Source organism: Apostichopus japonicus, chromosome 14 (assembly GCF_037975245.1).
Source record: "Apostichopus japonicus isolate 1M-3 chromosome 14, ASM3797524v1, whole genome shotgun sequence".
In the NCBI taxonomy this organism is placed as follows: Eukaryota; Metazoa; Echinodermata; class Holothuroidea; order Aspidochirotida; family Stichopodidae; genus Apostichopus; species Apostichopus japonicus.
Window position 1 is genome coordinate 27,527,848 of NC_092574.1, and position 25,203 is coordinate 27,553,050.

At 39.4% G+C, this 25,203-nt stretch overlaps 1 protein-coding gene across 1 annotated transcript in view; it reads right to left on the reverse strand.

Moving 5' to 3' along the window:
- The window catches only part of LOC139980109 (uncharacterized), a 134,376-nt gene extending 113,553 nt beyond the window's left edge, over window positions 1–20,823 (reverse strand). The window contains exons 1-2 of the mRNA XM_071991495.1: window positions 20,685–20,823; window positions 14,186–15,651 (exon numbers count right to left, since the gene is read on the reverse strand). Of these exons, the coding sequence (XP_071847596.1) occupies window positions 14,186–15,617 (1,432 nt within the window). The 5' untranslated portion in view covers window positions 15,618–15,651; window positions 20,685–20,823. The remainder of the gene's footprint in view (window positions 1–14,185; window positions 15,652–20,684) is intronic.
- Window positions 20,824–25,203: the final 4,380 nt, after the last annotated feature.

The window sequence follows — 25,203 nt, forward strand, 5'->3', positions numbered from 1 at the left end:
GCCACTGACATTTCAACGAACAACGTCGATACTTTGACACAAACAGTCGAAATGTTCCAGAAACAAATATTTTTGGCGATAGTTAATTTGACATAACTTAGTCGAAACTGATGGGATAAGAAGTAGAAATTTCGATTTTGGAGTCAAAAGATAGTTTGTTTTGTAAAATAGTGGAAAGATCTGAGACAAACTTTGAAATATTCCAGATTATAGCCGAAATTTATAAAGTCGAAATTTCGATGAATTTAATAATAATAATAATAATAATAATAATAATAACAGAGATTTATAATGCGCACATATCCACCCTACAGGGTGCTCAAGGCGCAACTGATTATTATTAACCCCTGGTCATTGGTAACTTGTCACACCCACACACCAAAGTGTGCACAATTCAATCAATCTCTCCTGGGGCACCACAGTGCACCACAGCCACGTGTCCCCCGGGGGACTTCCCATAGGGTGCAGCCACAAACCGGCGCAAACAACTATATTTACAAGTTACCTCGCAGGTCCCCATTTATACACCTGGGTGAAGAGAGGCAATGGAGATAAAGCGCCTTGCCCAAGGACACAACGCAATGATCTGGCCAGGGCTCGAACCTGTAATCCTTAGATCACAAGTCCACTGCCTTAACCACTTGACCACAACGCCCTCAATCAATGTTCTCCCTTGGAATGCAGTCCTATCACCTATTTATATAAATATATGTTTTTGTATTTGCTGTATACGATCTCGATCAGTCAGAACAGGAATACTTAATTACACAGAAAATTTAAATGATTGAGTTTTACTTTAAGAACATGTTACGTAATTTGCGATTATGAATACGTTGAAACAATAAGGCACAAACCTCGACGGAAGCTGTAATTCAGTCGTTTCCTTCATTTGGGCAGGGAGCTGGAGCAGTTTTGGGAAACGCCTTGCAGGACACGAGTAAATATTATTTTTTAAATGTTTTCTGTAATAAGGAGCAATCGGGTACGGGAGATAGTACACAACGGATAGTACTTAACCCCTTTATGTGTAGGAGAGTAGTGGTGCGGTCGTGGCAGTGGTAGCGGTGGTGGTAGCGGTGGTGGTATTGTTGGTGGTGATGGTAGTGGTGATGGCGGGGCTGGTGGTTGTGGTGGTATTGGTAGTGGTGATAGTGGTAGTGGTAGTAGCGGAAGTGTTAGTGGTAGGTGGTGGTATGGGTAGTGGTAGTAATGGCAGTGGTGTTGGTGGTTGTGATAGCGGTAGTGGTAGTGATGGTAGTGGTAGTGATGGTAGTGGTGGTGTTAGCGGTAGCGGTAGTGGTAGTGTAAGTGATGGTGGTAGTCGTGGTTGTGGTAGCGGTAGTGGTAGTAATGGTAGTGGTGGAAGTGATGGTGGCGATGGTGGTAGTTGTAGTGGTAGTGGTGATGGCAACATTTATAGCAACAGCGACAGTTACAATAATAATAATAATACAAATACACTTCAAGTGTTGAGTTCTAAATACAATTCGATTCACGAAGACAAAACATGAACCTGCAAAGTAATAAAACACCTGGATAAAAACGAATTTCTTCAATTTGGATTTAAAGCTGCATCAGAGTCATATGTTACAAGTAGAAAAAGGCAGGGAATTCCAGTGAAGTGGGCAAAATTTACTGAAAGAGCAATCGAGTTATTTCAGGAATGCCGAGGAGGTTACTACAGAGACTTTGGACGGTTCATGTGGATGCACGAGCTCACTGATGGGAGGAGAGTCAGAAGTAAGTGCTTGAAAATAAGTAGTGTACCTTAAAGATAACACTCTGCTCCACACGTAACCAGTGAAGCTGATAGTGTATGGGGCTAATACATGAATGTTTAAACTTTCTAGTAATTTATTCTAGCAGCCGAGTCATTCATCGTAAGTAACTAAGGTCATTGAAAATAAAACTTCTATTGCGCTGACCTGATAAAGTACTAGAGTTGTATAAAGGCGATTGGAACTGAAACCTTTCTACCATGCAACGATCGAGCTGATCTATGATCATGCACCGTTACCATGGAGATATGTGGTTATCATCCAGTATAGACTTAAACGTCCTCTCCATACCTCTCCATACCCCTCCATTCTTCTCCGTACCTCTCCATTCCTCTCCATACCGCTCCATACCGCTCCATAACTCTCCATTCCTCTCCATACCTCTCCATTCTTCTCCGTACCTCTCCATACCTCTCCATTCCTCTACGTACCTCTTCATACCTTCTACGTTTGCTCATATCGCAGACACACACCCATGTTTACATGGAGGTCAAAAAACCAGACTGGCTCCAGTGTACCTTCAGAAATAATTCTGAAACGTACTGAAATAAAACGAACGATAATCAAGTAGAAAGATCGGCTTTCTAGAATCATGATTGTCTATGGTCGCAGTGCTGACACCATTTGTATGGAACTCAACTCTATATCTGCATTCGTTACCTTCACCTTGAAGCTTATTAACACTGACATGCTGCCATCACTGGCGGATCCAAGGGGGGGGGGCAAGGGGGGCCATGCCCCCCCCCCAAAGGTGAGCCAAAAAGTGTTTCCGAATATCCGCTAAATCATATGATTGGAAATTAAAAACATCGGGAGGAATAGCAGTGGTAGACTAGTCTAAACCTTTTCGTTTTCTGGTTTAAAATTAAATGCAGAGCTCCCAACTGACCCGCAATTCGCGGGAATTAGACCCGCATACTAACACCCAAACCCGCTGACCCGCACAAGCGTCCGAAAAAACCGCATTGTAATTGTCAAGTATATACATAAAAAAAATTGCATCAAATTTTGACTGAGCAACCATCATATCTTTAGCATTTAGCATAATAGAGTATAAAACCTCCTTTACAGCATCATTTGAACCTCAAATTAGCCTATATTTCTTTTCATTGGGGCGAGCAGCGAACATTTTCATGCCACGGGAAAAAATGAATTATCACCTACTATTCAATTTATTGATGTTACACACAAAAAAATGCATATTTCTCAGAAAATTTTGGGTGACAAAAGCTTTTCTAAGTGCCACCATTTTACATGTAGGCATCACCAGGATTCCAAATAATTCAAAAGGGGGAGGGGGCATGGATTCGTGGCATGGACCAGCATTTGCCTTCTCAAGAGTTGGGAGCTATGTAAATGTATGAGCATGAGGATTTACAGTTTAACACCATTTTGCAGTTACAGGCTGGTTGTAAGAAATTTATAACCTATGAGAAATAAAATTTCTTGAGAAAGATGATCCCAACTTTGTTTTATAAATATTTTAGAAAATTGCACCTGGGAAACATTTTTTTTAGAAGTAAATTAACATCACCATTGTACACTTTTATCGCACCAAATTGCATCTAAGGGCGTTCAGCAATAGAAAATTTTCCAAAGGGGAGGGGGGGCACCGCCTCCCCTTAGAACCCTCCCCCATATCACTCTAATGCCACTTTGGCCCCTCCCAAACAAAGGCCCTGGATCCGCCAGTGGCTGCCATCGGTATAAGAGCAACCATGTGCTATCCCGGACAATGGTTTCTTTGTTAATGGTATTAATGGTTTCTTTAGTATTATTTTTATTTCATTACCGTTGCTATTTGGCAAATAATGTTGCCAGATAGTATTATATATTCCGTAAACATTTCAAACATGAAACCGTAGTTAATCGAGCCACGTATACATAGTCCAATCAAGGAGTATGTCATATATACCACATAGTTCATCGGAACAGGAGTTTGATTCACAATGAAGTTTATTAAGTGTAACTAAACGATGTTATATTAACGGATTCAAAATTGATTCAGTTTTTACCCCTACTCGTTGAGTGTCAGGCTACTGACTTCTTCGTAACATGCAAGATTGCCGTAGCCTATATTTAAATGAACAGAAAACAGCATTTACTTAGTCAAACACCCATAACCAAATTACTCTTTCCATAAACAATTACTGAAAAAGTTAACCTTACGTACATGCAGTCTTTAATTGTGTATTATCTGCACGTTTAACAGAATATTAGCCCGCCTGGGAACGGATTCAAAACTAACAGGGAGAGATGAATGCACTCTAAAGCATCCACTCCCGAAGGAGGTCAGATTAGGTTTTGGATTTTTCGGCGTTTAGAACTGTAACACAATTCTTAACACAAAGCTTGCATGGAAGTTCCAATTGTGTTAAATAGCATAGCTTTCAGTTAACTTTGTCATTCTTTGGAAAATATGAACGACAAAAGGTCATCGAGAAGAAAGCTAAAGAGAGAGTTACAATAAAAATAGCGGAAACGAATTTGGACAGTCTGACTAGGACGGTGGGTTATCCTTAAGGCGAACAAAACTGTAACAGTTTCAAGTGAAATATGAAAAAGTGAATATTAACCAACCGACAATTAATAAATAATTTCAAATACTTCTGGTAATTTGTTATCGGTTGCTTGTGTCCTGTCTTCACAATTAAGGAGTGGATGGTGACCATTTGGTAAGAAGAAGAAAAATTAGGCCTATTTAAAGAAAAACCAAATGGATATCATAGTTTCTTTAGTTTCTTTATCTCGTGACGTAAATACTTGATTTTTTAACGTTTGCAACATGAATACGTGTAGTGTCTCCCGCAATGAAGTCTATAGTATGCCCTTTCAATATCGTGAATAGAAAATAATTTGTAAGTTTGTTGTATTATATAATGTTAGTTATGAACATAAGAATTCAGCTTCTAATATCACACTTGATTCGTTCAATCGTCGTTCTGTTTGCATAACTATGACACATAAATTGTACTTGGGAGATTCTATAAAACAACTGATGATTATGAAACCAGAAAGAACAACAAACCATTGTTCTGAGGCTGACACACAACTGGTGTATTTCGCTACTCGCTCACTTAACATGGTGTGCTGTGATTATATGTCCAAAGGTTACACGCTTTAACTGAGAAACTCCATTGTTGTCATTTTACCGACCAAATTGTTAGCGTGCGAATGTATATCTTAGATATGCTGGTTGAAAGCGTAACATCTTCCAATAACATGTGTATCCCTTTTTCAATTCCCCTACCATTGTCTAGCATATCAAAATTCAACATTTGAGATAATTAAATATATTAGGCAATATTTTAAAATATATTACATTCAAGACATGTTCCGAAAAACTAAACCTTTCATTTGTACAAACTGATTCGCTGCACAATAAAAACAATATGCATGCCAACGTCTACGGCTGACATCAATTATAGGGACGGGCGATCATGCAGCAGGTCCACTGATCTTACCAGCGAACTGGCTCAAACTTATGATGTCCCAAAGGAATAATACACTTATTCAAAAGAGTTTTCATTTTGAATAAACCGAACACAACTTTACCTTTAAAATCGGTACAATATGGTAACACTAGTCCTGACAATCATTTAGTTTAAGTAAATGCGACTCTGGATCTTCTTTATAGTAAACCATATAACCCCATCCATGCTAACCTTGTCCTAGCTTCACCCATTGTACCGTACATAGTTTAGGCTATTTCCCTCATTATACTAAGAATATCACAATGATTGTAGTATAAGCCACATATTCTCATCTATAAATGTTTTGCATGGGCAAAACATTTCACGAGGACAGCTTAATTGTAAAAGAATTCCCGCAGGTGTTAAAAACTGCCATTTTAGATTTTTGAAGCAAATTAAAATCCGTTTGGGTATTTTTCTCCCTTTTGCATTCCTCTTTATTTACCAGTACCCATAAAGCGCCGAAATTGTAAAATCTTTGAAACAATATATTATCTTTTCATGGGGCAAACATAGGGATTTGTTGATAAATTTAATAGTCGTCTTGCCTTAAGTTTCATCGTATGTGACGTTGACATGGTTTGTAAAACATGATTCAGTGCAGGTGATAATCCCTCAGTTACAACGATCAATAACGATTTCTCGTATGTTTCCGAATACAATGTGACCATAAGTCACGTAGCCTCATCAGCTAGAGTCAGTACGGCTATGCCCATGCGGAGTGTAAACAGCTCCCCGGTTTTACGATAAACATGTTCCGACTATTAATTAAACACAGCTAAGTTGCAAACCATTTAACCTGTATTGTCCCAATGTCTCCCTACCCACCCAAAGGATGCTCTCACATACGTACGTAGCTTTACAGAACGCCGTATTCAACGTCTACACAACTATAGCCTGTCCTGTATACTGTCAAAGGATCCTATCACAGACGTACGCAGCTATAGAACGTACTGAACGTATACATAACCATAGCCTACTGTACAATGTCCAAGGATCCTCTCACATTCGCATGAAGCTATACAGTTCGCAAACCCATGCTCTTTCAATCACTACTTCAAAACGTTCAGTATTCAATAAGTGGAAACCGTACAACCACACCCTCTTCATGCCTGCTCTCTGTGAAGGACATTAAAATAGGGTGACCGGACAACTCCCCCCTGGACAATTACCCCCCGGACAATTACCCCCCAGACAACTCCCCCCTGGACAATTACCCCCCGGACAATTCCCACCCAGACAATTCCCACCCCGGACAGTTCCCACCCCAGACAATTCCCCCCCGGACAATTCCCATCCCGGACGACTTCCCCCCGGACAATTACCCCCCGGTCAATAACCCTCCCGGACAATTTCCCCCCGGACGATTCCCCCCCCCCCCCCCCTCCGGACAATTGCTATGGCGCGAGAAAGCGGAATATATACGTACAAATATATATATGCTGTACTTGCGAAATACATACATGGTTAACTTCAAAAATACATTTTAGACATATTTGTTTACACATATATATTCCCTGAAAATTATATTTATTCCCTTAAAGTATATATTTATATATTCTCCAGGCGTACAGAAAGTATTTTCTTAATAACAAATATGTATTCTGTGCAAAAATATATATTCTCTTATAGTAAATATTCTGTCAAAAATATATATTCTCTAACACAAAAAATATTTTTTCTCTGCCAAGAATATATTTATTCTCTAAGAGAAAAAAAAGGTATTCTCTAAAGAAATATATATATCCTTTTCAAAAAGTATGTCAATTCTCTGACCGAAAAATATTTTTCACTAACAAAATATATAAATTCTGTGACAGAAAATATATATATTCTATAGAAAAAGTTTTTGTCTGTACAAAAATAAATTTTTATTCTTTGTAGGAAATATTTTCTCTAATAACAAAGTTCTATTCTGTGCAAAAAATATATATTCTTTAAGAAAAATATATATGCTAAACAAAGTACGGTGCTCTGTAAGTGCCAACTGAGATGTTTTGCTGTTCAGTAACTTCAGTGACCAGCTTATTCATCATATTGCTGTTTTCTTCACATCCACTTTCTTTCCGTTGATGTATAGAGTCCTTGCAGAAGTGCAACAAATTATTGAAAGACTGTGGTTAGAGAAGAGTAAATAGTGGAATATATGCTAAGTCTTAGCCTAGTGTAAGTAATAAGTATGCTGTTTAGAGTAGTCTAACGTTAACATCACACTACCAACTATCCTACTAACGCGCTATATCTGGACGCCATGATTGCAGTACTGCTGTTATACGTATATGTTACCTATGTTATACCAGGGAGCTGCTACTCTAACAGCTCCCTGGTTATATGATATGTTAATGGGACTGTTAAGCCGGCTAGATACAGTAATCTAATATCATATGCAATGTGATGTCGCAAAACCACTAACTTTGAACTGCATTTCGGTTCTGAGCAAGAAAGTGCATTGTACTTGCACACTTATTGCCAATATAGTGAATAAGCTGTTCACTGAAGTTACTGAAACACCAACATCTCAGTTGGCACTTACAGAGCTCCGTACTTTGTTCAGCATATATATATTTCTTACAGAATATATATTTTGCACAGAATAGAAAGGCCTACCTGACATGTCAATAAAACATTGTATCCTAATTCACAAGTCAGTAATATGAGGCATAGCTTCGGCTTTTGTCCACAAACTTTCAGTTCTGTTACCAAATTGTTGACCCTTATTATGGCCAGCAAGAAAAGACGAAACTTTGAATTCATCGGGGGTGTTGAAGAAATTGGGAGGGTGGCTGATCATTGTAGTACTTTGCTGCTAAATGATCAGAACAACCCAGATGGCTTGAAAAAATAAAGGAGGAAATTCAAAAAGAGTGGGCTCAACTCAAGTCTCAAGTCAGTGGCAAAAATATTCCATTTGGTCCCCTATCCCAGCTTGTAATCCAGGAAGGCCACAACTATCCTCTGTTGTCTGAATTATTTAAAGTAATGGTACACCTTTTGCACGCAAAGTAAGGCTTCCAAGCGGCAGGTTTAAGCAAATGCAAGTATGTTGGAGTTTACAGTTTTTGAGTTTTAGATTCTACGGATGCCCATAAGCTCATTTCCAATGCCAATAGCCCCCTATTCGTACGAGGCGTAACGCACATGTTATCTGATAGGCTGGTCGGTGGGAGATACTGTAGCTTGTAAACAAGGTTTCCACAACTTGGCGTCTGGCGACTCAAAATGACCTTTGATCTCAATAAAATATTGTACTGAACGTGTAACAACTACATACTAAATATGAGATTCGTTCAACATTCCCTTCTTGAGATATCGTGTTTACAAGGTTTACACTATTTGACCCCTGGTGAACCCAAATGACCTTTGACCTCCACATTAAACTAGAGGCTTTTGCTCCTAAATGTGGTCCCCTACTCACGAACTTAAATATGATATTGGTTTAAGCTTACATCCTTGAGATATCGTCTTTACAAGGTTTTTACTATTTGGCCCCTGGTGACTCAAAATGATCTTTGACCTACCCACAAAACAAAAGGGTTCTTCTACCCAATGTGTTACTCATATACACCAATATTAGATTGGTCAAAGCTTCACTTCCTGAGATATCGTATTTACAAGCGAGGCGTTACACCCCCCCCCCCCCAACACACGCATACGCACTCTCCGCCCGCAGGAATGCATAGGTTACGATTGTCATCGAAACCAAAACTGAAATCTCTTGTTGCACACCCTCATTTTTACTGGAATAATAGCCTTAACCCCGCCTACATCGGCTGTCAATCAATCGTCCAAGTTTCCGAGGAAGGGGATTGTCCGGGGGGAAATTGTCCGGGGGGAAATTGTCCGGGGGGCAATTGTCATGGGTGGGAATTGTCCGGAGTGGGAATTGTCCGGGGGGCAATTGTCAGGGTTGGCAATTGTCCGGGTGGGAATTGTCCGGGGGGCAATTGTCAGGGTTGGGAATTGTCCGGGGGGCAATTGTCCGAGGGGGAATCGTCCGGGTGGGAATTGTCCGGGGGGCAATTGTCAGGGTTGGGAATTGTCCGGGGGGCAATTGTCCGAGGGGGAATCGTCCGGGGGGTAATCGTCCGGGGGGAAATCGTCCAGGGGGGAATTGTCCGGGAACCTAAAATAGAGAGTGATTCGAATCTTAAAGAACAGCGACATGTTCTCAGAAGGTCGTTAACAGTGGGAATTTGTGGAGTCAAGAGTCTAATGATACCTTAGCTGAAGAAGAGTGCCCACCCCTTTCTTCGTCTCCCTACATCACACCAACCTGTCCCATCGGTTGGTTCCGTGAACCTTAAAAGTTTACAACTTTTTACCAGCCACTCTCAAAATGAGCGGTCCACACTGCACAAAACACACTTGCCACTAGTCGAATTTCCACTAAGTACAGTTGTTGAGAACAATTTACAATAATCCAGTTAGCTATATAGGCCTACACATTCCATGAGGACTGGTTTGTATCAGGTTATTAACCTTCAGCTGGGAATACTCGAGGTAACAATGTAATCGAAAACTACCTACAGTATAGGACGTTTACACTTCTGTGTTAGGCTATTTACTAACATCGGTCTATAATTACCGTATTGATCTGTGTTCATTATATCCATTGTCTACCTTTAAAGCAGCATTTTGCGTTGGGTCGCTTTTTTCCACTTTTTTAACATGTGCATCGATTTTTTTACATGTATCAATCATAAAACAGCAATCTAAGATACCATCCAAGTTTCACCCTGCCAAGAGCGTTAATTAGCGAGTAATTAACGATTTATGTCGATAAATGAGAAGAGTGTCCTCGACAAATTTCACAGTTAAAATTAATCGCATACAATTCCGCCAAACCCACTAGTTTGAATTCAACCAATCAGAGATGCAGGTTTAGTTATGAGCCGTTGCTAAAAATAGATTCAAGACTTCGCGTTGGTTGTACCAGGGAGTTGTTATGCAACTCCCTGGTACAACTGCCATATAGACTGTACACAAATCAAGCGTGGTGTTATATTACGTATCTGTCAATGACGTTCGTAGTGTTTAAATATTCATATTATGGGCGAGGTTTATTGGGTTCCCAACGGAAAATATCTTGGAGAACAACAAAGTTGAAAGTTGCAATTTTTTCGACTTTTATGCCACCATTTGAAGTAAAATATAAATAGATTAGCTAGTTATGCATGTCGTTATGGCAAAGTGGAATCAGTGAGGTTGAGAAAAATCATAGAAAAGGACGCAAAATGCTGCTTTAAAGGTACGCTATATATCCCGCCTTATGTGTGTGTATGGATACGCTATATATCCCCGCCTTATATGTGTGTATGGATACGCTATATATCCCGCCTTATGTGTGTGTATGGATTAGCTATATATCCCGCCTTATATGTGTGTATGGATTAGCTATATATCCCAGCCTTATATGTGTGTATGGATACGCTATATATCCCAGCCTTATGTGTGTGTATGGATACGCTATATATCCCAGCCTTATGTGTGTGTATGGATACGCTATATATCACCGCCTTATGTGTGTGTATGGATTAGCTATATATCCCAGCCTTATGTGTGTGTATGGATACGCTATATATCACCGCCTTATGTGTGTGTATGGATTAGCTATATATCACCGCCTTATATGTGTGTAAGGATACGTTATATATCCCCGCCTTATATGTGTGTATGGATTAGCTATATATCCCCGCCTTATATGTGTGTATGGATACGCTATATATCCCCGCCTTATATGTGTGTATGGATACGCTATATATCCCCGCCTTATATGTGTGTATGGATACGCTATATATCCCAGCCTTATATGTGTGTATGGATACGCTATATATCCCCGCCTTATATGTGTGTATGGATACGCTATATATCCCCGCCTTATATGTGTGTATGGATACGCTATATATCCCCGCCTTATATGTGTGTATGGATACGCTATATATCCCCGCCTTATGTGTGTGTATGGATACGCTATATATCCCGCCTTATATGTGTGTATGGATTAGCTATATATCCCCGCCTTATATGTGTGTATGGATACGCTTTATATCCCCGCCTTATATGTGTGTATGGATACGCTATATATCCGCCTTATATGTGTGTATGGATACGCTATATATCCCCGCCTTATATGTGTGTATGGATTAGCTATATATCACCGCCTTATATGTGTGTATGGATACGCTATATATCCCCGCCTTATATGTGTGTATGGATACGCTATATATCCCCGCCTTATATGTGTGTATGGATACGCTATATATCCCCGCCTTATGTGTGTGTATGGATATGCTATATATCCCGCCTTATATGTGTGTATGGATACGCTATATATCCCAGCCTTATGTGTGTGTATGGATACGCTATATATCCCAGCCTTATGTGTGTGTATGGATACGCTATATATCACCGCCTTATGTGTGTGCATGGATTAGCTATATATCCCCGCCTTATATGTGTGTATGGATTAGCTATATATCCCCGCCTTATATGTGTGTATGGATACGCTATATATCCCCGCCTTATATGTGTGTATGGATACGCTATATATCCCAGCCTTATATGTGTGTATGGATACGCTATATATCCCAGCCTTATATGTGTGTATGGATACGCTATATATCCCAGCCTTATGTATGTGTATGGATACGCTATATATCCCCGCCTTATATGTGTGTATGGAGCCGCTATATATCCCGCCTTATGTGTGTGTATGGATACGCTATATATCCCGCCTTATGTGTGTGTATGGATACGCTATATATCCCGCCTTATGTGTGTGTATGGATTAGCTATATATCCCCGCCTTATATGTGTGTATGGATACGCTATATATCACCGCCTTATATGTGTGTATGGATACGCTATATATCCCCGCCTTATATGTGTGTAAGGATACGCTATATATCCCGCCTTATGTGTGTGTATGGATACGCTATATGTCCCCGCCTTATATGTGTGTATGGATACGCTATATATCCCAGCCTTATATGTGTGTATGGATACGCTATATATCCCGCCTTATGTGTGTGTATGGATTAGCTTCACAATGTATGTATAACTCATTGTTATTTACATGCACGCCCCTGAATTGAAAGACTGAATACTAAAATTAATGATAAAACGGATTATTATTATAATTATATTTGTCTACTGTCGCTTGTTTTATCAGCTATTTAAATACCAGATTATTATTTCACGGAACTCAATATCTGTCTGATTATTTTAATTGCTGGTCATACAGATGAAATTTCCTGCTGTAATTACAATTCTAAATGACATTTTACCATAAAAGATGAAAGGCAGAGGAATTAAGAGGAAGATGTGAGAGGATATTGTGGGGTTAGACATATATGTGTCTGTCTTGCACCCGCCGAAAATGTGGTTCGTCCAGTTCCTAAGTACACCACCCCCCCCCCCCCCCTGCCCAAATGAAGATAAACTTCAATTGTAAAGAAGTTGACACTTCTTCATTTTCTTTATTTCCACAACAGTACTCGTCAAAAAGAATGGGTAATAACATTATGTAATACGCAACTACACCTTTCACAACTAAAGTTCGCTTCTTGTCCTGATCAGTAAACTGTTAATTCAGCCTCTGTTATTTTCAAGAAACATACCTACATAAATGTATATCAAATGAAATGACCTTTTACAGTATGTTCTTGATACCATCATGCTACTGGCCAAAGTTAGGTCGACTATTCCGATCCACCGTGACGCATATTTAAGTGCATTAGTATTGCCCATCGCCTCAACCTCCTCTACGCTCCCTAACCCCTATATCCTTACCCACATTTGCATGCTAACATTCCTGAAGATCCTGGTCCTTCAATTTATTCCCGATTAGAGAAATTTTGAAGGACGATTAAATACTTTTTGTCGGAAAATGGTGTGAGGGTGCCATCATGGTGTGAGGGTGCCACGAAAAAGTTTAAACTTGGGTGACCATTATTTGAGTTTATAGCATATTCGGGGACTTCACTGATTTTTGGAGATATTTCCCACGATTTATTTACAATGGTCCTTTACTGAACAACACCAACAGCAAATACAGGTATTCCCGTTACTTACCCGCTGATGACTTCATTTATGACGTCATCGGCCTAAATTAAAATATACCTAATCAAGTACATGCATGGTACATGTTAAAAAAACAGCGGCAGCTTAAAGAGCCTCTTGATAAGAACTTATGCGTTTAGATAATTGTCAGTAGAACAATAAGGTACGGGTTGTCGTTCACCATGATATCATTATCCGGGGTGTGGATATTGTGATAGATCGCATACAATGTGTGGTACTATTACATGATACAACAAGAATATTGTCCCGCGTTGTATTTGAACATTTGGCACTAATATGACATGGTTGACTAACACCAAACCATTTTGGAATGGGACATGTTTTCTCGTTAAGATTCTTTGGAGCATGGGGCTGGAACAGCTCCCTGTTCGGAGGAGACGCGAGAAGTAAAGATATGATTGGGGAAAGGATATTAACGTGATCACTTGATTGTTTGCGGTATTCTTATAACAGAAATGATTGGGAATTTATCCCACCTCATACCCACCCCCACCCCCCCCCCCACCCCCCCCCCCCTCTACACACTCGAATCCTATCACTTTCATACATGTCTCATATGCATACCTGTCCGAAATTCCACATGCACAGTGCAAATACATGTCCTTTACTCTTAATAAAATTGCCATTTGTCCTCCAGAGTCACGTGGCCAACCACCACCCCCCCCCACACTCACACCATACCCCCCTCTACGCAACAAAAAGTAAACCCAAACATTCAGATACTCTGTCTTTCTAGATACACATCCAAAGCAATAAGATGTCAGGAATCCAGTTTAAGTAAAGGACCGACTTGTCTACATCCAGTAAACTGCAATATTTCGATCCTGTTACATTAATTCACATTATACTCACCGGTACTCAATTTCTCCGCAAACTCTGGGTCCTCTGCGATATAATCCAGTCCACCTTTAGAATCCATTACGATCCGAATGATACAATCACACGAGTTCCCACGGAGAAAGATTTCTTGATTCGGCGTCAAGTGACATTCATTGTGTAGATGGGAAGCTAAATCCTTGCACAAACTCTCGTGAGCTTTGCCATTATGAATATCTTCCAGTATAGTGAAAATAAGCTTTAATCCGCCTAATCTGAGAAATTCGCGGATAACTTCCTTCTTACCGATGATACCGCGTGCTAAGTGTATTTGCAGCGCTAGTAAATTGTGTCCGTCAGGGTTTCCCTTGGTTAATCCAAATAGTGTTTTCACGTCCAGTAAATGGCCGTCACAGCATTTCGGTGAGTCTTGCACGCTTCGACACGCGTCATTATCCGCTGGCGAATGGAAGTAGATCTCGGAGTACAGCAGACAAGACGAGGGCGCTCCATAAGAACTTGATAACTGCAGTGACAATGGCCGCTTAGTTCTGCTCCATCGTTCCTTGCGTCTCTTGGTGAATTGTGCGTCTCTTGTAAAGTAGGTTGATTTCATCATCAAATCATCGTAGCTCCTTCGTCGTATTTTGGGCGAACAATCCGGGGTCTTCACAAATGTTTGCGCATGCGTGATATCATCATGACCGTCGGTACGGGTATCCTTCACAAAGCATAAGGAATCATCGCTCAGAAGAGATTCACGAGAACTAACTTGTGCTGCAGCGAGATTGTCAATCCCACTCAAAGTTTCCCGCGCACTGGCGCTATTTATGCGGCTAACCTCATGAGAATCGCAACTTAGTAGGGAGTCACGTGAGCTGTAATGTGTAGAAGCTTCAGAGACGAGTCGATCATCACGCTCAGCGGCATTCCTCGTTGGTCGAAACAAGATCTCGTCGTGTTTCGGATTGTTGTCTTCCTGACTTTCTTTAGAATTGTCTGCGCTACGTACTGTTGATGTAGCAAGATGAAACTGAGACAGCGGGGATGAATCCCTTGGACTAGTGATGGCGTGATCATGTTTTTGGAGTTGTTCTTCGGAAGAGTTACCTGCGCTCAGCAACGAATCACAGGATCCACTTTGCAATATTTCCTGATTTCTTTCATTTTTTGAATGAACACAGAGTAATGATTCGCCAGACGAACCAGTGACGTCAACACCGGACGAGACAGATATGTTGTCGTCTTCATTTTGACGTTTTTGTCCCTCGTCTATTACATCGTCCCGAGAAGTTTCCGTCGGAGCGATCTCGTTGTTATTGTGTAAAGGTGAATAGCTGTCATTGTTTCCGGTATCTTCGTATGCCGTTTGGTCTGACATCTTTGCGTCGTTACCTTCGGGCAAGGCGAGCTCTGTGGTAGATCTAATGTCCTGAAAATAGTCGTCTTGAAATGATATTTCCACCATAAATTATCCTCTGAGCAGTTATCTTTCTTTCTGTCTGAAATTTGGGTAAGAAAAGTAAATACATTACATAAACTAATGTAAAGGTATTAATCATATCCTTATTGACAACTCACGCAATATGTATGTTTAATATGAACAATGGAAATTATGACCATATAGCATCAAATAGTTCAAAGGTGACTTTTGACACAAATCCAATTTTGAAAACAGCTATTAGATCAGGTATAATGTCAATACCCCCTTTATAGTTTATAGTAATCGTAAAAGTGGCTGAGCTTCTACGTCTATTCTACAACTAGTATAGGTCACTTCATCAGATAGAAAACAAGCAATGTAAAATTAATTGCATCCAATATTTTGTTTGTAGTCAATTACGCGTTGAAAGGGGTATTAATTCGGCAAGATCTTATGAGGCAGAAAGTCATTCTGTGGTATAAACACCGTGGTCACATAATGGAATCAACGCAAAATGCCTTTAACTGACATTTTAAATTATTCGTCATTGGCACAGAACGGCCACGGTCATTCATGACAATACTCGTAGATCCTGGCTGCACTCTTTGATGGTGTAAAAAAGAAACGAGTTACAAATATTCATGTCGCTGTTAACTAATAAATCAAACAGAAAATATGTAAGAATTCAATAATGATCTCGTCATTTGAAACAAATCTGGCTACTTTTTGATTTGCTCAAACTTTCCGAAGTCTGCCTTTTGTTTTCAACAAAGTTGGTCAAAAAGAAGCTGATCACAAAAGAATCTACTCGTGCAATGCTCTTCACGAAACTCCTTTAGACATCACACAAAAATATTCTATAATTTACAAGGCCACACTATGTACGTGTTAAACTACACTCCTGTACATATCAAACACAAACAAGTGCACACTATGTACGTGTTAAACTACACTCCTGTAGGCATCAAACAGAAATATTCTTTAATTTACAAGTGCACACTATGTACGTGTTAAACTAAACTCCTTTAGACATCACACAAATATATTCTATAATTTACAAGGCCACAATATGAACGTGTTAAACTAAACTCATGTACACATCAAACAGAAATGACTTCATAAAGTGGTCCACTCAGTTTTGAGAGAAGACATATTCGAAGGACAACATTGCTAAAGAGAAAGTGGTTTACGGTCTTTCCTCTTAGCTAAGATAATTGCAACAAACTTGCTTAGATGAGATTTCAAGAAGGGTATTGAAAGTGATCTAAGAATCAATTCTAAGGGAGACCACATTGAACTGTCCATAACTTCATGTCATACTATGTTTATTTTGTTCAGTCAATTTATGAGCATAGATCCATATAGACTGGTAAACATTCTATGTGTTCACGTATACAAACAATTTTTGTTACGTATACCGTATCTATTAGCTGACCATAGCAATTTAGAATTGGTCGATATCTAGATAACTCAAACTTTAAGGAAAGTGTAACATTGTAATGGATACCCGTAACTTGAGTCTGATGAGACGGAAATAGTAAGATGATCATATATTCGATATTAGTAAATTAATTGGTTGCTAGGCTTCTATAGCACCCTTAGTATTAGATTTCTGCATTTTGCCCTTATATGTATTGGTGCTAAGCAAATGCCTAAAATATGCACACGTTGGCCTATATATTGAGATACTGCGCAAATGAATACCATTGTCACGATAACATGATCACAGTGCCGCTGTTAGGCGGCTGGGACTAATGATATATAATTTGTATTAAATGAGTATTCCAAAATGTTTACACATTCAAGTGGAAGATGATTATATTGATAACTACATAAATAGAGTGGATCAGAATTGTAGTGTGAGTACAATATCCTGATTATACAAAAGTAAACAGTCCTGAGCAGGAGTACGAAGCCCCGAGTACAAGTACGAAACTACAAAGCCCAAAGTTCGAGTACAATTACACCTGCAGAGGGAATACTTTTTTAAGGAAAAGTCGCCCAGGAAAGAACCTGGGCACGACAACCAAACTACCAAAGGACTGATCCGCTCTCAGCAACAGTCCCCTTGCATCGGGACTGTGACTGTGTGATCATCGTCAGGTTCCCCTCGAAAGGGAACAGGTACTACACATGATCTTATCCAAAAGGCCGACGGAATACCATTAAAGAATATCTCAAAGCACTTTACATAGACTATTGTAAATATTAAGAAGTACAAATATAAGATTCATACAGAATTATAAAGTATAGTCAAAGCAAAATCAGAAAATAAATCAATAAATCATTTAGTTACTGAAACCAATATAAACAATGTTAAAATATATATAAACAAGATCAGTCATTTAAGTACATGATGTATAGATTAGTTTCAAGTTGGGATTTAAAACAATCAAAGGTGGGCAAAAGACAAAGTGCTGGTGCCAGGGCGTTCCATAGACGTGCATAATTACGAGCATAATTACATTTGTGTTGATATTCATACCGAGGATAATCATCTTGTGTTGGTACTCATACCGAGTAAAATCATCTGTGTGTTGGTACTCATACCGAGGATAATCATCTTGTGTTGGTACTCATACCGAGTAAAATCATCTGTGTGTTGGTACTCATACCGAAGATAATCATCTTTGTGTTGGTACTCATACCGAGGATAATCATCTTTGTGTTGGTACTCATACCGAGGATAATCACATTTGTGTTTTTACTCATACCGAGGATAACCATCTTTGTGTTGGTACTCATACCGAGGATAATCATCTTGTGTTGGTACTCATACCGAGTAAAATCATCTGTGTGTTGGTACTCATACCGAGTAAAATCATCTGTGTGTTGGTACTCATACCGAGGATAATCATCTTTGTGTTGGAACTCATACCGAGGATAATCATCTCGTGTTGGTACTCTCTACAGAGGTAAATCATATTTGTGTTGGTACTCCCACCGAGGATAATCACATTTATGTTGGTACTCCTACCGCGGATAATCATCTTGTGTTGGTACTCATCCCGAGGATAATCATTTTTGTGTTTGTACTCATGTCGAGGATAATCATCTTTTTGTTGGTACTTATGCTTTTGCGCAACTTCGACACAACATCGACAGTGGTGTTACTGATGTAGTTTATTTCCTCTTTAAGGTAAGTGTTGCAATGTCTGGAATACCTCTTGCAAAATTCAAACTTTGATTTCAAATTTCCCATAACATGGTAGTATTTATCAATATTCGTAACTTTTAAATAAACAAATAAATATTCGTGTATTGTATGTTACAGCAGAGGTGTACATGTATTTGTGACCGAAACTAGGAAATAAATGAATTTTTGGTACCAAAAGGTTACAAAGCCTATATATATAGCAACGTGCTTTAACTTAAGTAATGTTTCATCTAACTGTTCGTACATTCTTAATATATTTTGTCAAAAGTTTGTCATTATTAATTACGGAATCTGGCCCTTGCTTGGAACTGTCAATGATGTGTCTTAGTGCGATTCATGACTCTGTCTAACCTTTAAAAGTCTGTTGAGTGATCGCGTGACAAGTTAGATGTGTTCGGCGCTACTAAGGCTGTAAAACTGGAGTTTATATAAAGCAAATAAGCAAGGATTCAGAATAGAAAACATAAAATTATAGACAGTTGAGAATGTTTACAAAGTTATTAATGCACATATAATTCGATACGATCAAACAAATCGCTCATAAATGATGACATATACCGTCTATAGTTTGTTATTGTGTACATCGAAAATGAATATCCGAAATCATATTGACATTTGAAGCCTAGCCATGTCTATGAACGATCAAAGTGCAACTTTTAAAGGGTGTCATTATGCACTTAATTTTTATACTTTCTAGAACATTAACAAAATTGTTATCAGCCTAGGGTGTAAATCTACACGACCATTTTGAATAATAACCATTTGAACATCTAAGGCTCATCAATTAAAGTGGTTGGAGTAATTATAGACATACCTTAATTTAGGTCAATTTCTCAGATGTAATACACATCTCTATAGGAACACTGCTTCTGTTATCTTTCGTTGTTCTTTCTGTTTTAGACTACTACATGGCAACACTAAATTCTGTCTATCCTTTAACCGAGAAGTAAACTATAGTTACCTTCAGTGATAAATATTTTTTGTGATGTAAAACTTCCCCTTGTTTTAACCGTACCGTACCGTAGGAAAAACTTGCTTCACTTTGGAAGATCTGTGGGGACTGCCATTTCGTCAATATGCGACGTAATGATGGCATTTAACGAAGGCAATACGATTTCGAGGTACTGGTAACTTTTCAAGGTGAAAGTGTAAGCAACTTTGACACTGGAGCCACTGTTAGGTCATACTAGGTGCTTTCAGCATTCAGAAAACCCATATCTTTTTCAAAAATAAGCATTGTAATAAATGAAGGCAAGCATTGATAATACAAACATATGCAGCTCTATATTAAGACTTGTTCAAGCATTCAGCCTTGTGTATAGGTATAACTACTGCACGAGTGTCGTCTACCCGAACTGCATCGTTATATTTCAATTTCATTCGTCGATACCGTAATTTGAGAGAAATTACACTTTAAAGATGGAAAGCTCATACACATGGCAGAATTATTCGGCATTAAAGAACATATACCAAGAATTCGGTTTTCATATCAGAAGCAGCTCAAAAGACTATTCACTGTGTTAGCATTATGCTACTTTGTTCTAGACTATATTTGCCAAGGGCAGATGGTGCTTTCAGTTTTAGAGACGCTTTATCATTTGGCTCGAACAAAGAAATGACGTCAAATTCAATACAATACAAATATATATATATATATATATATATATATATATATATATATATATATATATATATATATATATATATATATATATATATATATAAATATATATGTACGTATATATACTACGAAGATGAGTGTTGCCTACGGAACGGTACAGATCGAGTCAAATCAGTGACGGTACTTCGTCGCTCATTATTCTCAGACTTCAGTGAATGTGGAGTCGACTATATATGGTTATATTCAAATGATTGTATTTTAAGTGTGCAGCTAGATAGCCTACCTTAAAACATGGAACATTGCGATACGTATCTTCTATACTTGCTTTACTCACCTTCAATCGACTCCTAGGCTGAAGGGTATGGTTGAACCAAGCTAGCTGAACAGGTCTGATGTCTTAACACCTACTGGTTACAGATCCAGCTACCAGCAGGAATAGAGCATGGCATTCCCATCCAACCTGTATACTTAGTATCAGCATGATAACTTGAATGTTCTACAAGCTATATTCTGCTGCTGGTTAGCATTGGCTGTCAACTTGATCTTTGTACTCGTTATAAAGGTTAAATCAATAAGCCTATTATAAATTTGATAAGATCATTTCATATTGTTTCCTTTATCTACTTGACTATGAAGTGCGATGTGGATTAATCTGAATAGTTCACTTGTGGTTAGGGAGATGCACATCATGAAAAACAATAATGAACAAGCTTCAGTGGTAATAAAATCGAGTCAGACACCCCCCCCCCCCGCCTTCCGCGACCCCGACCCAGGGCTACACATGTCACTCATCTCTTATAGTACTCATTGTATGTGTATTATATAACAACTAACGTTATGATCTTATAGCTACCCTTCCCGGTGAAGTTGTTACGGAGTGTAGCCAAGTGGTACATTTTTGCAATGTTTACCGCAATGCCGAAATTGCAACTGTCAACATTTTCTTTCAAACAATCGAACTGCAAATAGCTCATCAGAACTGTACAAATTGTACATAGACACGAGTATGGTAGGCCATACGAGAAATAATTGCTGATTAAAGGTCCGTACGAATTAAAATTCTTACCAGTATTAATTCTATTTAATGCCGGTATTACTTATATTTAATGCCGGTATTAATTATATTTAATACCGGCATATGTAGCTGCATGGTGATTGGCTGAGAATTAATGCCGGTATTAAATCAAATTAATACCGGTACGGTAATGATTTTAATTCGTTTGGACATTAAATCAGCAATTATTTCCCGTATGGTCTACCATACAGGAGAAGCCGACGACAGGATCGTTGTTCCTTAGCAACAAAAGTCTCCTTGCCGTTGTTTCACGCGACAAGATAACATGATAGGAGTGACCGCCGTACGAAATCTATAAGAACCTGACAATGTTCGAATGGTAGCCAGGGTCCATGCATTTCTGACACAGATCAATTAAATCTCAACATCATTATCGTCCAACCTATAAGCAATTATTCTCAAATTTGCCGTAAATGTCCGTTAAGGTGATCATGGCGTTCTGTTTTCTACGGAACTCATCAATTCGAACTTACAGATGGTGAAATAGTATGTTAGTATCGCCTGGGAGCACGTCATATGACACTTCGTGATTGGTACGTTTCTTACTGTGTAGCGTGACTTCCAGATTTAAGTATATATCGACGCTTACAACTTGTAAATTGTAGCACAGAGCTAGTTGACATATGTTTTAAGGCGGCCATTTGCATAAGATCTGAGAATCTGTATATGATATTTCAGTTCAATGCATGCATGTGACTTTCAAAGTTCTGTGTTTGATGCATATAAATTGATAGGATAGAATAACGTCATGCAAGTGGCGGAGCGGCCATATAGTTAGAGGGGCGGATGCCCCTCCCCCCTGACGGACTCAAATGGACTGCTGGCGCCCTTTTCAGCTTTTTACCACTTTTTACTTATTTGCGATTATTGACTATTTTATTGCGCTCTCATCTACCTATTGACATTTGTCACATTTTGTTGGTGTAATTTTCTGACAAAATGCTCTAACGGCGGTCTTTAATTTATCGGCACTTTCGTTGTACGAATGCCACTTATTAATTCTTCGTTTATCTGCAAATTAGCAAGGCCCGGAAAGGGTCATTTCCGGCGATCTAGGGAGTATCTTTAATCCAACAATTTCTGTACGCTCCGCGCCAACATGTGGTGGCGCTCCGCTTATATAGTGTCGAAAGCGCCCCGTTCTCGCCCCTCTGGCCAATACCCCTAGCTCCGTCACTGCGTCATGCGACACATACTGAAGCCACTCATAAAGTGGTGGCGCTTTCTGTGTATGGCAAGAATATACCGACGCGTAATACAAACACTATATCGTGTTTGACTAAACTAAAGTGATAAAGTTGACATAAATTACTCGAAATGGTGATATATCGCGTCCCGCATTTGGGTGCAAAATCGTCGAAAATGTCGCAGTGGACTGTAGTTTCACTTAGTAATTCTTAGGAAGCGATAGTAGAAGCAATTACATAGTAATAATTTACTAGTGCCGTCTGCTAATTTGTTGTATTGTTATTCACGGGACCCGGGATGCGAATGTTTTTCCCAAACAGGTTTGCAATTACGGAGTTTTCAGCCAATCAGATTGCTCGTGACGTCAGCATCAATAATGACCATCGCTTGGAAGTTCGAAGACATATACTGAGTTACACACTGACACTTGATTGAGTCTAGTTAAGGGGTTTCCCTTCAAACGCCCTAACTTTACTTTTAATGCTTGGATTACATGTTGACCTCACTTATAATACATACGCTACATTCTTTTGGTTCGTATTTACGTTATCCACGATTCGTGAGCCGCTCTATTGAAATCAGAATTCGTTTCGTGGAATGGGTAGGCCTACACTAAAAGCAGCTTCACGACGCGAGTTCACGAGTCTTGGGTGAATATACGCAAAACAGTATAGTGTATAGTATGATATATTTCCGTCACTGCACTGTGTACAGCGTTATAATACATAAAGGCCTACAGTGATGCACTATGTACGAAACTTTCACTGTGCGATGTTATCGATTAATGCCTTCACAGAAAACTTCGATCAAAGTAGATCATATGATACTATGTGCTAAATATGTCTAACAAATTCCAAACATATATAAATATATGTACGAAAAGCTACGGGTAATTTTGAACGGGTATATCTTCGTTGCAACAAATGGATGCAGAACCTCGAGGTGAAGGTGTCTATGGTGATGACGTAACTTTTCCGACCAATCATGAACGACTATTTACACACTCTTGCAAACCTGTTTGGGAAAAAAATTCGCACCCGGGATATAGTAAGCCTAGACCCCTATACCGGCTACGGCTGTTCTTTAGGAATGCGATATGATAAAACCTAATAACAAAAATGATCACAACCTCTTTTTACTTAAAACTGCATCCATAACGATAGATCCACATGCCAGAATAACATGGGATGACTGTTATGTCCTGGGCTTAGCCTATCACTAACACTTCAACAATAGGGACATAGGCTAACCTAACTTAGGCTAGGCCTATGTACGTAGACACAGTGGCGTAGCTACGGGGGGGCCTGGGGGGCCGAGGCCCCCCCATGAAATCGGCTGGCCCCCCCACTGGCCCCCCCCCCCACTGGGAATGGCGTAAAAAAAAATGTTGTAAAAAATTTTTAAAAAAGTGCGATTCACTAATATTTTTTGTTCAATAATTTGGGAAATAGAGTTACACAATTTTCTCGTCTGCATCTGGCAGAATAAGAATAATACAATATCTGTAGTAATCATGAGAATGGTTACACAGCATGGCATGGCAATGGTCGATGCGACGATTGCGACCATACACCACGAACCTTGTTGTGCTGCGCGATATCGATATCTGCTGAAAATATGTTCAGTGCTTCCACCTAGCGCAACAATCTATCAAAAGATTGGCTCCGTTTGTACTGAGCCGAGGTATCAGGTATTCATATATTGCCTCGAGTCAAATAAATATATGCAGGCGCGGATCCAGGGGGGTCCAGGGGGTCCGGACCCCCCTGCTCTTGGCCAAAAAAAAAGAGAGACAAAAAAAGAGAGACAAAAAAGAATTAAATTAAACGCCAATTTTAAACATGTAGGACGTCAGAAAAGCGGTTATCCTTACAAGTCAGCCAGGTGTGTCTTTTCTGTCAAATGAATAGTGTGCACGCGTGCTACTCGTGCCAAAAATGCCTAACAATCTCAATTTTCAAACCGAAAAGTTTCAAAATTGAGGTGGTGTTCGAATTTCTTTGGGCGGTGAGGTTACAGAGCGGTAGGCTGCTAGGATGCGCTAACGAATTTTTCAAGAGCAAACCCCTCACCCTTCCAGAATCCTGGATCCGGCCCTGCATCAAACAGTGGTGACGGAACGGGAGGGAATGGGGGCTAAAGGCATTATGATTTTTGTATCATCTCAACTCATCTGATATGTAATACCATATTTCATAGTTTGTTTTTTTCTCATCAATTGAGAAATTGCAGACATGAGATCCATAATTTCAGGCTAGGTAGATGCAGCTTAGAATACTCGGGAAGTGCCGTTTCCGGCCATCTGGGGGGTTTGTAAAGCCAAAAATTTTCTTGTACGCTCCGCGCCAACCGATGATGGCGCTCCGCTTAGATAGTCTTACGTTCAGGCGCGGCTGGACCAGTCAGACACTGATCACTGAGCACATTCCGGTATAAGAGTTAATTTCCACTCCATTGGAGTAAATCTTAACTCCTAATAGAGTTATATTCACTCATATTAGGAGTGAGGGTTAACTCCAATAGAGTTAAATTTCACTCTTAATTTGAAGTGCGCCGAGTGATCACTCCAATGGAATGAAATCCACTCATT